The 14757-nt window shown below is 34.2% G+C and overlaps 2 protein-coding genes across 2 annotated transcripts; both read left to right on the plus strand.

Annotated features, from left to right (window-relative positions):
* Positions 1-733: 733 nt before the first annotated feature.
* LOC117920975 (F-box protein At5g06550) lies at positions 734-6889 on the plus strand. The gene is made up of 2 exons (XM_034838710.1): positions 734-2073; positions 6451-6889. The coding sequence occupies exons 1-2, from the start codon at positions 791-793 to the stop codon at positions 6689-6691; spliced, it is 1524 nt and encodes a 507-aa protein (XP_034694601.1). The 5' UTR covers positions 734-790; the 3' UTR covers positions 6692-6889.
* Positions 6890-6993: 104 nt separating this feature from the next.
* On the plus strand, positions 6994-9704 carry LOC117920974 (pentatricopeptide repeat-containing protein At5g06540). Its single transcript, XM_034838709.1, has one exon. The coding sequence runs from the start codon at positions 7268-7270 to the stop codon at positions 9137-9139; it is 1872 nt and encodes a 623-aa protein (XP_034694600.1). The 5' UTR covers positions 6994-7267; the 3' UTR covers positions 9140-9704.
* The last annotated feature ends 5053 nt before the right edge of the window (positions 9705-14757 follow it).

Below are 14757 nucleotides of genomic sequence, written 5' to 3' on the forward strand. Positions count from 1 at the left end.
ATCATGGAAAAAGAAAAGAAATAATATTATGTTTAATTTAATTTATTTTTTATGATATGTTTTATAATTTTTTTTATATTTTCATTTTATTTTTAAATATTAGTAAAACAATTTCTACTTGTTCTCTTTTTTATTTTGCTTTGTTTTTAAGAACAACACAAACAATGTTAAAAATTTTTAAAAACAATTTTTTTTTCAAAAATAGAAAATTATTTTTAAATTACACAACCAAACAAATTTCAAATTTAGGAAAATTTTTATGTATTATTGAATTAAATATACTTATTATCTACCCTGAGTTTTGAGATGAGTGAATATAATAAAGAAAATAAAAATGATGAAAGATATTTGATGCAATTTCAAATGAATAGTAATTAAATGAATTTAATATGTAAAAAATTGGTCAAAAAACAAGATTTATAATATATTTTTAGGATTAATTTCATTAACCTCCTTTCATGTTATGATTAAATACATCTAATCCTGTAAATTTAAAATTTTATCATATAATTTCTTTATTTCGAGTGAGGAGGGAGGTGAATGAAAATAACATGATGAAATTTCAAACCTATTAATGCCAAATGTAAATAGTTGAAGGAGGTGAATGAAATTATCTCTATATTTGTATTACCTTTCATTTTTTTTTTTTTTTAAAGGGAAAGTTTGCAAAAAGAAAAAAAAAAATAATAATAAAATAAAATCATTGCTTCCCCAGCAAACAGGCCCTTAAATTGTGTGTGTGGTTCTCGGCCCCAACAGGGCCGGTGCTGCGCCGCAAAGCTTTGAAGCAATGCCTCTCTGCAGGGACTTGCTGTTTCAAACAAGGAAGAAGAGAAAGAAAAGCAAGAAATCCACTCTCACAAAACACAACTCGACTTCTTTGAAGCAACAATTATCACCCCAACATCAACAACAACCAGAGGAAGAAGATACAGAAGAGGGGTTCAGCCTAAGGGCCTCTGCTCCATCACACAAATATGGGGTCCAGCCACTGGGCAATCTCTACTTCAGCCCATCCTCCTTTAACTCCAGGAACTCAGGCCTTGGTACTCTCCAAATCCTCACAGATGAGCTTGTCCTTGAAATTCTGGGGTTTTTGGATGGTGCCCATTTGGGTGTTTTGGCTACTGTGAGCAAATCTTTCTATGTTTTCACCAACCATGAACCCCTTTGGAGGAACCTTGTTTTGGATAATCTAGTTGGTGGGTTTTTGTATAATGAGTCTTGGAAATCTACTTATGTAGCTGCTTTTTATCCTTCTTTTGCTTGTGCTGGTTCTTTGGTTTTGAATGTTAGGGACTTTTATTCTGATTATCTGTTCCAAAGCTGGCTCTGTGCTAATCTTGAAATGAAATCTGAATGGCTTGAAAGGGATAACATAACGCGAAGGAAGGGCATTTCGATTGAAGACTTTGTGTTGAATTTTGAGGAACCCAATAGGCCAGTATTGCTAGAAGGGTGTTTGGATAATTGGGTTGCATTGGAAAAATGGAATAGAAATTATTTGATTGAAACATGTGGAGATGTTAAATTTTCGGTTGGACCAGTGGAGATGAAGCTTGAGGATTATTTTAGGTACTCGGATTTGGTAAGGGAAGAGAGGCCATTGTATCTTTTTGACCCGAAGTTTGGGGAGAAGGTTCCAAAATTGGGTTTGGAGTATGATGTTCCAGTGTACTTTAAAGAGGACTTGTTTAGTGTTTTGGGTAATGAAAGACCAGATTATAGGTGGATTATAATTGGACCTGCAGGTTCTGGTTCATCTTTCCACATTGATCCTAATTCTACTTCAGCTTGGAATGCAGTGATCAAGGGATCCAAGAAATGGGTATTGTTTCCCCCTGAAGTAGTTCCTCCTGGGGTGCATCCAAGCCCTGATGGTGCAGAAGTGGCATGTCCTGTTTCAATAGTTGAGTGGTTCATGAACTTCTATGGAGCAACAAAGAAATGGAAAAAGAAACCAATTGAGTGTGTTTGTAAGGCTGGGGAGGTGATATTTGTGCCTAATGGATGGTGGCATTTGGTGATCAACCTAGAAGATTCCATTGCCATTACCCAAAATTTTGTTAGTAGGTATGTTCTCTCCTATTTTTGGTTTCTTATTGGAATTTATTGATTGCTACTTTAGAGATTTCACTTGTATCATAGTTTTTATCCTTAGTGTAATCTAAAATATTGATACAAAGTCATGAATGGTTTCATCTTAATGATGAAGTGTTATACTTTTGAATATGTTTAATAACTGAGCAGGATAGAATGCTAATTATGATTTCTTTTAGCACCTTTTGCATATCCCCATAGAAATTTTTTGATTCAGTTCAATTTATCTTATTATATTTAAGTATTGTAGGTCGATAAACTAAGCTGTCTGTCTAGATGAATACAGAATATCCAAACTCAACCTGGTGTAGTTATGAATCAATCTTTTACGATTTGGTTTATCACAGTGCTGTGACAGCTATGGAATCTCTAGGTGATGGGAGGAGGTGTAAATGTTTTGTGAATGCTATAGGGCACCATTAGAGAGTTCTTTTGGAGTTGCATCAGAGTGGTTAGAGGCTGTTTTAGAATCTAATCTTCCCCTATAATTGTGCAGGAATATATTCATCTTTCAGTTAAGTAATCTAAAATTAATGCAATAATGAACCCTTCAAGTAATGTGGACTAACACAGTCAGTAGCCACTGAAAATCATGGCTTAGCTTGGGCCAGGATTTGTTGAGCTGCCTGAGAAGCTAAGTGTGAAAATTGTGACTGTTGTTTTACTCTATGTTCCCCCAAGTTACTTTGTGTTCATAGGCTAATTCAGAGAGATCGATACACATTGAAAGTGTGCTTTTTGAGTCATAAAACCACTTGGAGGGAGTGTGAATAGGTAGTCCAAGCTTTTTTTAAAATTTCAAATTTTCATCCTAATCTTCTTTTCCTTCCAACTTATTTGAGATTAAATTAATCAAATCAGGATAATCAAGACTATCAATCCGCATAATGAAACAAGCAATATACATGGAAAACCACACTTGCAATAAAACTCTGCAAATGTAAAAGTCATGGGTCAGACTACAAGATAAAATCTACTAATTTTGCAAAGAAGGTATACAATTTTATCCGATCTAGATGCACCTACTCTTAAGAGTTTTATATGGGTCAGCACCTATACTTTTCTTTTAAGTCCTCAACACAACATTCCATGCGCCTTGATGGATTACTTCAACCTTATGCTGGGGCTTGCAGATCAATGCAGCACCTTGCCTTTCCTTCGAAAAGACTTCCAAGATTCGTTTTTGAAACTTTTGAGAGTTTGAATATTAGGATAGAGGAATGACTATCTTCTCAATTATGTGCATCATATTTTTAGTCTAAAGACTAGGTTCTTATAAAGAAATCCTAGGAGACTTAGTTGGTGTGAACTTGGAAAGTGTTATTTTAACACCCCCTTACAAAAAAAAGGACAAATTTTTAACATTTAAAAACATAATTATTCACATACACGAAAAGTTTTTTAATAAAAAAAAGCCTCAAAAGTTCAGACTGCCTGAAGGGAACATTTGGACTTTGGGAAGGCGTCCAAATGTTCCCTATGGGAGTCTTCAATTGCTAGGAGGACATTTGAACATCCCATGGGGGGGCATCCTAATGTCCTCTAGCAACTTCCCATTTGCAGCATTTTCTCATGATTTTCAACTCCATTTTGCAGTTCTATTTCATTCTAAATTGCCATTGCTATGTCTTACATCGCCAAACACATACTTACCTCATGGAAATTGATACTTGAGTAATTTGAATTCAAACGAGACTGTTAAGACCCAAGGAAGCAAGTTGTGTCAGAATGGTGCATAATTGAAACAAAATTGCCAACCTAATATAAAGCACCAACACATGTGCTTAGGAAAAATGCTTTGATGGATGGTTACTTTCTGCTATTATTAGAACATATATTTATGCTAAATGCATTTTGACAGAACTAAGTGTGAAACTCTATTACTTGATTAATTGGCTCAACCTCTCATATTATGTGCTTACTTTTCATCTATGCATTTTTTTTTTAACACAATTAAATCATACAGATGAATCATTTTATGCATGGTTGGAGGGATTGTTTGACTAATAAACTTTCACACTGAGTTTCTCATGAGTAAAGATGATTAATAAATTTGTAATATATGTCCTAATAATGTGTAGCTTAGTAGTAGTGCCCTCTGGCCATGAACAGTGGTTACTGAGTTCAAGTTTTTCAGTCTTTGAGTGGTGCAAGGTAGAGGGGTAACTCTTTATTATCTGGGTTTGCTTCACCAGCAGTTGGGATTGACATCTTGTTAGGGGTGGATCCCTCATCATCAAATAAATATTTTCTGCATTAATCTGTGCTGTATTTTGTCTATGCGTGTGGAAGAATCAAAGCAAGAATGTAAGATAACATTGATGGCTTTCATGATTTTTACCCAGTGGTGTTTCTGTTAGTCCACATTACTAGTGATAGTCACATCATTTTCTGTTTCAGAAATCTGCTTGTTTGTGATTACAAACCTTCATTTTTCTAGTCAAAGATCTGTTCATTAGGATCTAATTTGAGAGAGTTCTATCAACACCTCTTTGTTAGCAAAAATCAAATATACTTCTAGTTTTGAATCAATATCAACTAAGGGAGAAATTAAGCAATGGATTGAACTTGATTGGATCATCCAATTCATGATATTTTCTGTATTCAATGAGTGCTTCTAGTTGTGATGAGTTCAAAATTTTTTCTACTAGGGCCATGAATGCCCAACTCATGCATATAGCCAAAAGTCTGAAGATAGTAAACATTCTCTAGATTATTTTTAGTTTCAAAACCACAGCTGAGGATATAGTGTGGTGCCTACATTATGTGACCACCAAGTGAAAACCAAGATGGCCTAGTTAGATAGAGATATTTAAAATTTTTCTAACAGTGGAAACCTAGCTAGTTAATTAAATCTTTAGTAAGTTGTTTTTGTGTCATTATCGCAGCAGATGCTCCATTTTCTTCTTGTTGGTTGTGGCCTCTTATTTTCTTTACTCCTCACCTCCACTTACTGCATCATGATAGAACTATAATAGGTAGTTTTTCATCTCTTGGATTTTTTTCTATTAGGAATTCAAAAAAAAAAAAAAAAGTTGCACTTGGAAAGGAAGCTTTCTGGCTCAAAAGGAATAATGTTTGAGGAATGGAATTCCACCTATAGAGCCCTTTTAAAGAAAAGAAAAATAAATTTGATAAATAACTAGGTCAGTGAGAGGGTTTCCAGAAAATGTGCTTCTTGGTAAAATCATGGCAGAGATTACCTGACCTAGGGACAAGTTCTTAGTCTGCTAGTGAAGATGAAGGTTGTGAGCTATTCATGGTATTCTGATGCAGCTACAGTGGAAGAAAATTTTATGTCCTTGACCAAAATTTCCAAGAAAATTTGGAAAACTGGTTCCAATCATGATATTGTGGTTTGCTTTAAAGAGAACTTGTTTACAGCTTTGGGTAATGAGGTGCCAGATGATAGGTTGTTTGTCTTTATCCCAACCTAAATTCAGCTTGAACTGCAATGCTTGAATGCCAGGGATTGGATTGTTTTTCCATGATATGATTCCTCCTGCTGCCAACCAAGTCCACGTAGTGCTCAGTTGGCACATGTGGTTATGTAGTCCATGAATGTCTTGATGGAATAAGAAAATGGAGAACAGCTTTTAATGTTCCCATCAACCTGGATTATTGATACTTATTCCTTAATGCATCAGAGGCTGTTGGTGGTCAACCTCATTCCATATATTACCATAGTTGTTCATCTATTTCCAGGATCATGCCTTCTAAAACATTTTAGATGTGTTTTCAGCATTCAAAAACGTGTAATTTCTTTATGTTACATTGTTCTTGTGGTCATACCTGCACTTGTGTCATAGGGTGCTTCCAGATGGAGACAACATATTGAAGGAACTTATCTCAGCTTCAAATCATATCCTTACATTTTTATAATGTGATTCCTCAGCCACATTTTGCCCTTCAAGAATTTTATAGGATCTTTTAGGTTTATTTAGCAAGTTACAAAGAATTCATCAAATGGATCTAATTTTTGCTGAATTATTGAGCTTTAGGGTTCTGGTCATGAGAAGTTAGAGAGTAGACCTTTCTCCTTTATCTTGGTTTGATCTATAAGGATGAGTTAATTTTCTCTATAGTTAGAAATAATTTTGACATCATTGCAAATTTAAAAGAGCATGTTATGCATGTAAACTCGGTATGTGGAGATATTTGATGAAGGAAAAGCTTGTAAAGTAAGAAGAGCATGTTGGTCTTCAGTTTAGTGCAATAAATTCTCGATCTTACAAAACAATTATAAATTAAAAATAAATAAATAAAAGAAACAGCTAAAAATTTACAGATATTATCCAATGTTTTTAATTGACAAAAAATTTATTTATATATTTTGGATCTGTGTTGCAGGAGGAACTTGTTGAACGTATTGGATTTTCTCAAGAAACCAAATGCTAGCATGCTTGTATCTGGAACAAGGGACCGTGTGAATTTGTACGAAAAGTTTAGGAAGGCTATTGAGGCTACTTTCCCTGGTACTATTGATCAGTTGATGTCAAAGGCTGAGGAAAAGAAATCTCAACCGAAGAAGCTGACCTTTTGGGAATCTGTATCAGATTCCAATGTGGGTGCTTTCAAGTTTTCATTTTAAACTGAGTCCAACTAAGGGAAATAATAGGAGAAGAACTATAGTATTTAAATCTATCATTGTAACATTGGAGAGTTTCTACTCTTTCTCCCATTCCAAGTTGCAAACTGGGAAGGGTGATTGAGAAACAGTTTTGACATTGATAGTATCATTGCTGTAATTTGATCATTTTTTTTACAATTTAAATGGCATTTTGTTCTAGCAGTCTTATCATATAGCTTCAACATTCCCATGAAACAAGAAAAAGGAAATCATCAGAAATATGGAAAACATTACCAATAAATTTCTGCATTCCACCAGTGATACAGACCTTGAACTGTGATATACAGGATCCTGATACCCAGATTAACTTGACTAAACTGGAAAGCTGGAGTATGGAGAAAGTTCAGTTTCTATTTGTCGTGAATGGTTTTGCCGCATTTAGTTGTTCCAAGGCAATGCAGATCCTGGAAATTGTTCCTAAAACCCTTATTGCTCATGCCGGTTTCACTTGCCAGCTCTGGGGTTTTTGGGTTCCTAAGGTCTACTCTGAATATGGTCTGAGAAAAATATAGCTTTTTACCTCGTTGGTTGCAAACAATGAGTAGCAGCAGTATTGGAAGTTCTGTATTCAAGACACTGAGATTAAAGAACCCAAAGCTTTTCTCCTTAGAAACTTGCTCCAATCTCACTCACTTGAAAATCATCCATGCTCATATGATCAGAACACATATCATCTGCGATGTGTTCGCAGCCAGCCGCCTGATTGCCTTCTGCGTAGACCCCAGTTCTGGAACAAGCTTAATTGACTATGCATCACGAATCTTCTCACAGATTCAAAACCCCAATCTCTTCATCTTCAATGCCATGATCCGGGGTCATTCAGGGAGCAAAAACCCAGATCAGGCCTTCCATTTTTATGTCCAGTTGCAACGCCAAGGCCTCCTTCCTGATAACCTGACCTTCCCATTTTTGGTCAAGTCATGTACCAAATTGCACTGCATATCCATGGGTTCTCAAGCCCACGGTCATATCATCAAACATGGGTTTGAAAAAGATGTTTATGTTCAAAATTCTCTTGTTCATATGTATGCTACATTTGGGGATACAGAAGCAGCAACCCTTATCTTTCAGAGAATGTACTATGTGGATGTTGTCTCTTGGACTTCCATGATCAGGGGCTTCAACAAATGTGGAGATGTGGAATCTGCCCGCAAGTTATTTGATCAAATGCCGGAGAAGAACTTAGTTACATGGAGTACAATGATCAGTGGCTATGCCCAGAATAAACATTTTGATAAAGCTGTGGAATTGTTTAAAGTTCTTCAGTCACAAGGAGTGCGAGCAAATGAGACGGTCATGGTGAGTGTGATATCTTCATGTGCTCATTTAGGTGCTCTTGAACTGGGGGAAAGAGCACATGATTATGTAGTCAAGAATGGCATGACTCTGAATCTGATCCTGGGAACAGCTCTTGTAGACATGTATGCCAGGTGTGGGAGCATTGATAAGGCTGTTCGGGTTTTTGAAGATCTGCCAGAAAGAGACACTTTAAGTTGGACTGCTCTGATAGCTGGACTAGCTATGCATGGTTACTCTGAGAGATCGCTCAAGTACTTTGCAACGATGGTGGAAGCAGGGCTAACCCCAAGGGACATCACCTTTACTGCAGTATTATCAGCTTGCAGCCATGGTGGCCTGGTTGAAAGAGGCTTCCAGATTTTTGAGTGCATGAAAAGAGACTACAGGGTTGAACCTAGGTTGGAGCACTATGGATGTATGGTGGATCTTCTAGGCCGAGCAGGGAAGTTGGAGGAAGCTGAGAATTTTGTCCTCAAAATGCCTGTGAAGCCTAATGCCCCTGTTTGGGGGGCATTGCTTGGGGCCTGTAGGATTCATAAAAATGCAGAAATTGGGGAAAGGGTGGGGAAGATATTGGTCCAGTTGCTGCCACAACACAGCGGGTATTATGTTCTTCTGTCAAACATTTATGCAAATGCAAAGGAGTGGGAGAAAGTGACAGAGATGAGGCAAATGATGAAAGCCAAAGGATTGAAGAAACCGCCGGGTCACAGCCTGATTGAGTTGGATGGGAGAGTCCACAAGTTCACGATTGGAGATAGCTCACACCCTGAAATAGACAAGATTGAGAGAATGTGGGAAGAGATTCTGATGAGGATAAGGGCAGCAGGGTACAGGGGGAATACTGCAGATGCATTGTTCGACATAGATGAGGAGGAGAAGGAGAGTGCTCTTCACAGGCATAGTGAGAAGCTAGCCATTGCGTTTGGGATGATGAGGAGTGAAGCAGGAACACCAATTCGGATAGTGAAGAACTTGAGAGTATGTGAGGACTGCCACACAGCTACCAAGCTGATTTCAAAAGTATTTGGGAGAGAGTTGATTGTGAGAGACCGAAACAGATTCCACCATTTCAGACAAGGTTTGTGTTCTTGCATGGATTACTGGTAGAAGTTTGAATCCATACTATTCAGTAGCCACATCTTCCAAGCTCAATCCAAACTCTATTTCAGCATCTCTCTCTCAACCACCAGCCCCATTCTTCTCCCATACCTTATAATGAGGGGAGCAGGCAATTGATCAGCAACATATAGTTGAAACTTGAAACAACAGCTCATTGTTGGATCTCCACTTGACAGATGATAACAGGATGTTATACAGGAGAAAGACAAGCTGATGATAAGAACCATTGCCATATTTCACGCCTTTTAAAAAGGCAGAATGCATGAAAGAAGTCACAACAGCATCTGGAATTCCAAATGCATATGTGCTTTCTTGTATGCCTTCACCTGTTGCTCCTTGGGTATCGGATTTCTGGCCAACAGTCTCAACTGCAGCATTTAGGGCAATTGAAGTCGGCTCGTTGCAAAACTGCACACACACAGAATGTAATTTTATTCTTATTAACCAGCAGCTGGTAATGCTATATATAGCCATAAAATATGCCAACGCATGTATCTAATGACATGGTTCTCAGTAAAATAAATAACTGAAAGCTAAAGCTCGTGGTTATGTCTTTATTCTTCTACCATTACTGCAACTTTTTGTGGTGAGATCAGGGTTGTTAGAGAAAATAATCAGGCACAGTGACAAGATTTGACATGCCTAGCTTCAAAGCTCCTCCCTTCAGAACCCATGGTTGCAGATATACTGAATATTATCCATGGTGGAATGTACGCATCCTTGATTTCAATGCTATAGGAGAGACCAGCAGAAACACTTCCATTTGCTTCGTCTTCCATGTTGGATCCCTTAAGAGGAAAACATGATCAGCTCTCTTCAACTCCCTGCACCTCACCTGCAAAACAAGGTCACTACTGAAATTCCAAGCATCCACCCCAATGGAATTGGCAAGGAAAAACAAGCAACTAAAATTAACCATACTAAATATTTATCTTTGTACAAATATTAAAATCTATAAAGAACAATTTTGCTCCAATTTCAAAGGATGACAACTCTCCTTCCAAGGTAATCCTATAAAAGAAAAGCAATGTACTCTGAGTAGGTTATGGTAATTAGTACATGACAAGGGCACTGATACGTGCATTGTCCCTCTTTGTGTCAGATGCAGATACAAGCATAGGGAGAATTCAGTGACCCTACTTGATGAAACTTTGAGAACACAAAGCAGCAGCAAGGAAGCACTTGCCTTTAGATGGTTCAAAGTTTTGAGCTACCCCCACCCATATGCACAGAAATAGTTTGGACATATTTTCAATATGGTGAATACAGTAGAGGAACATCCACACTAGTCAAGGAGGTCAAGAAAGATCTGAAAACAACCATAAGAAATGAAGAACCGCTGACAAGATAAAAGAGAACAGATATAGACAAAGTACCTAACTAGAGATACTTAGTTCTTCAGACAATAGCTATTTACATGGTTCTAAGTCAAGGTGTAGGTCACTGACTAGGAGGGTCCCAAGGTGTATCGGTATATCGGCTTGGTATCGGACGATACGTAAAATAAGCTAATTAGAAAATTAAAAAAATTATTAAAAATATTATGTAAATTATCGAAAAAAATATATACAATTAAATAAGCTCAAAAAATTAATAGAATAAAATTGTCTCACATTTAACATTATTTAAATAGTTGTAAAACTATCCGTTCAAAGTTATTTATGATAATGCTAATAAAAGAAAATTATTTTATTTTAAATATAATAATATTTTTACTAACAAGCATACAATACAATAATCAATTTCATGTTGAATGATGAGGGGGTTCAAAATCATCATATTTAGTCGTGCGACGAGTATACAAATTGGGATGGTAATTCCCATAGTAAGGATATGGTTGAAAAAGTTGTTCATAACTCGAATATATTAGCTAAGATGATTGGCTTGATGATCCATAATCAGGAAATTGATTCAAATATAAATGTAATTTCTCTATACCATGTAAATGCATACCCTTCAATCCGTATTATTAAATCATTACTTTTATATACATGATTATTTGAAAAAAAAAATTGTTTTAAATAATTATTAATTTTCTAATGTAATTTAATTTTGCAATATTGTAAAATAAAAACATAAATTAAAAATAGAATATCTATACCATATAAAGTTTACAATATAAATATATTTTATATTAAGAAATATAATTTCTATACCATACAAAAATAATTTAGTGAACCAATTTATTGTTTTGATAATTATTGATTTCCTATTGTAATTTAATTGTAGAATATTATAAAATAAAAATCTACATGATATAATGAAGTAAAATTGATTCAAATATAAACGTAATTTCTCCATACCATGTGAATGCATACCCTTCAGTCTATATTATTAAATCATTACTTTTATAGTTATGATTATTTGAAAAAAAAAATGTTTTAAATAATTATTAATTTTCTAATGTAATTTAATTTTGCAATATTATAAGATAAAAACATAAATTAAAAATACAATATCTATACCATATAAAGTTTACCATATAAATGTATTTTATATTAAGAAATATAATTTTTATACCATGCAAAAATAATTTAATGAACCAATTTATTGTTTTGATAATTATTGATTTCCTATTGTAATTTAATTGTAAAATATTATAAAATAAAAAATCTACATGATATAATGAAGTAAAATTGATTCAAATATAAATGTAATTTCTCTATACCATGTAAATGCATACCCTTCAATCCGTATTATTAAATCATTACTTCTATAGTTATGATTATTTGAAAAAAAAATTGTTTTAAATAATTATTAATTTTCTAATGTAATTTAATTTTGCAATATTATAAGATAAAAACATAAATTAAAAATACAATATCTATACCATATAAAGTTTACCATATAAATGTATTTTATATTAAGAAATATAATTTCTATACCATACAAAAATAATTTAGTGAACCAATTTAATATTATAAGATAAAAAATTACATAATTTAATAAATTAAAGATATAATCTCTATATAAAATAAAAACATTATAAATATATTTAATATCATCATAATATTATCATTATGAATTCTCCAATTTCATATAAACATTACTTTCCAATTCTTCAATTTCATAACATTACATCTAAACATTACTTTACACCGCATACATGAATTTCCTAATTTTACCAATTTAAATACATGTAAATCAATTTAATATTATAAAATAAAAATTACATAATTTAATAAATTAAAAATATAATCTCAACATAATAAGGTAAATCAAATTTTAAATATATTTTTAATTGATTCAAATTATGCAATTTTTTTTTTAATCTAATATCAAATTATGAATGAAATTAGCCAACAAAATATAATTTACCAATTTATATAATTTGATTCAATAAATTAAAAATATAATCTCAACGTGGTGTGACTGTGTGGTAGTGTGGGTGTGTTGATTTAAATAAGGTAAATCAAATTTTACCTATACCAATATATATTTCCTTTTTGTTGGCTTGTCTTCCCTAAGGACCCAACGCACCACGATTTGCTGGTTATTTTCCCCAACACACCACGTTCTGCAGATTGTTGAACCTTCCCTAACACACTGACTGCTACCACACAACCACAATCGGAGGAAGGAGGGTTGCCTTGCCAATGTCCAGTCATCGTTGCGGCACCGGCGACACACCAAAGATCTACACTCCTGCAATAGTAAATTTAGCGTTAAGTAAGTAAATCTTCAACCGTGTCTCATCCTTTGTTGATTTTTCTCTTTTTAAAAGCTTTTGAAAGGGTCACGAGTTTATTTCAAATATGTTTTTTTTCTTCTTCTCGTTTGATGTTGTGGTTGAAAGATTGGGTTCGTGAATCACAGATTCACGGGTGTTTTTTGTTTGCAGAGGAATATTTGATTTCTCTGAAAATCTTTGATTCTTGTTGTGATGGAAAATGAGAGGAAATCTTTCGATTGGTTTTTTTTTTTTTTTTTTTAATTGAGTTGGCCGATTAAACTTGGAATATCAGTCGAGTCATCCGAGTTTAACTGATTCAAGGCCAAGTTTGGGTATAAATCTGTATCTAATGTCGGACTCGTCGCGGCCGGCGTTGAGACGGATACAACTTGGTCGAGTCGTACTGGACTCGACCAATTTTTTGAACCCTACAAGGAACAACATTAGGAGAAGTAGGTCTACTCCTATAACTAAGAAGATATTGATCATCAAATTTTGGAAAGAAAAAAAAAATTGACATCACATCAAACATGAAACTTATTGGAACTGCTCCTATTTTGTCTTTGCTGCTCATAAATTTGTCATAAACTGAATCCTTAGGAAAATCCCATTGAGGCAACTATAACAAGCAAGTGGTCTAATCTAGCATAGAAGTTCTACAAATGGTAGAGAAAGACATCCCATTTTATATTCCAGGCGTAAGTTCAAGAAAGTGAATGATAAAAGACTATCAAAATTAAAAGCATATACAAAAACCTGGCCCAGGTTGTGTTTCTCAATCTCTGAGAGCTCAACCAGGTCTTCGGTAGTGACTTGTTCTACTTTAGAACAACAAAGAGGCATAGAGAAACAAACATCCTAGTTTTCATAATGCCCACAACATTACCAATTAGATTTTCAACTTTGATCCACATTTGAACTCATCAGTATGTTGAATCAAAATGACAAAAGCAGTTATAGTTATAAGCTTCCATATTTGTTTCTGAGTTCTTTGAACCCAATTATATCAAACTGAACTCAGCTACGCTACCCTAAAACAATCCACTTAACGTATACACAGATAGAAACAATCACAAATTATGTCTGCTTGCCACATATGTTATAGGGATTTAGTTGTAGGTATGTGTTACATATGTAATCATTCAAATTCACAAACTAAGATACAAGAACTTGGCTAAAAGGAACTTACCAATGGGTATAGATACTTGGACAATGGTTAAAAATCAAATATTTATATGTGCTTACTTAGATCTATATCTACTTTATTCTTAATGAATCCATAATATCACCCTTCAAAAGTAACAAATTTACGCTAATGAATTATCATGATGTTAGATTGGGAAGTTTGAATCAATTTTGTTGCACTTCGCTCAGAATACTAGGTGTTGAGCTGTCTAGTTAGCTCATGGGGGTTGAAGGGGCCAACAACACCCTTTGGAGATTTTTTTTTTTATTTTTTTTATTTTTATGTGATGATAGACTAGTTTTCCCCTATTATATATTTAACCTTTTTTATGTTTAGGTTTTTATATATATTTTTTTAAAGCTCAACTACAATTGAGAGGGTTTTTTCGAGAGCTTTACCATTATGATTCTTCTTATTCGTTTTGATAAGTGGATTGTTAAGTGTTGGTGTGTCGAATCACATTAAAAATCTTATCTTTTTTTTCTCTTTATTTTCTAATTGTGTGTGAACATGATTTAATTAACACAAGAAACCTGATTTTTATCACCCCACCTACCCATAAAAACCAAATTCTTTTATCTTTAAATATGCTCATAAAAGCCCAATTTTTTTCTCTTATCCTTGAATATCCTCAACAAAACCCGATTCCTTTCTTTTAGTCCTAATTCATACCTTAAGGACTCAAGTTTTAAAAGATTTTGCTTTTAAAAATTACTCACCAATTAGCCTGTCCCAAGTTAAAAAAAA

Source organism: Vitis riparia, chromosome 8 (assembly GCF_004353265.1).
Source record: "Vitis riparia cultivar Riparia Gloire de Montpellier isolate 1030 chromosome 8, EGFV_Vit.rip_1.0, whole genome shotgun sequence".
NCBI classification, from domain to species: Eukaryota; Viridiplantae; Streptophyta; class Magnoliopsida; order Vitales; family Vitaceae; genus Vitis; species Vitis riparia.

Bases quoted from the DNA above. Each gene is read 5' to 3' on its own strand.
- LOC117920975 (XM_034838710.1), top strand. From the start codon at position 791: ATGCCTCTCTGCAGGGACTTGCTGTTTCAAACAAGGAAGAAGAGAAAG. The intron at 2,074-6,450 runs GTATGTTCTCTC...TCTGTGTTGCAG, and splicing joins ACCCAAAATTTTGTTAGTAG to GAGGAACTTGTTGAACGTAT.
- LOC117920974 (XM_034838709.1), top strand. From the start codon at position 7,268: ATGAGTAGCAGCAGTATTGGAAGTTCTGTATTCAAGACACTGAGATTA.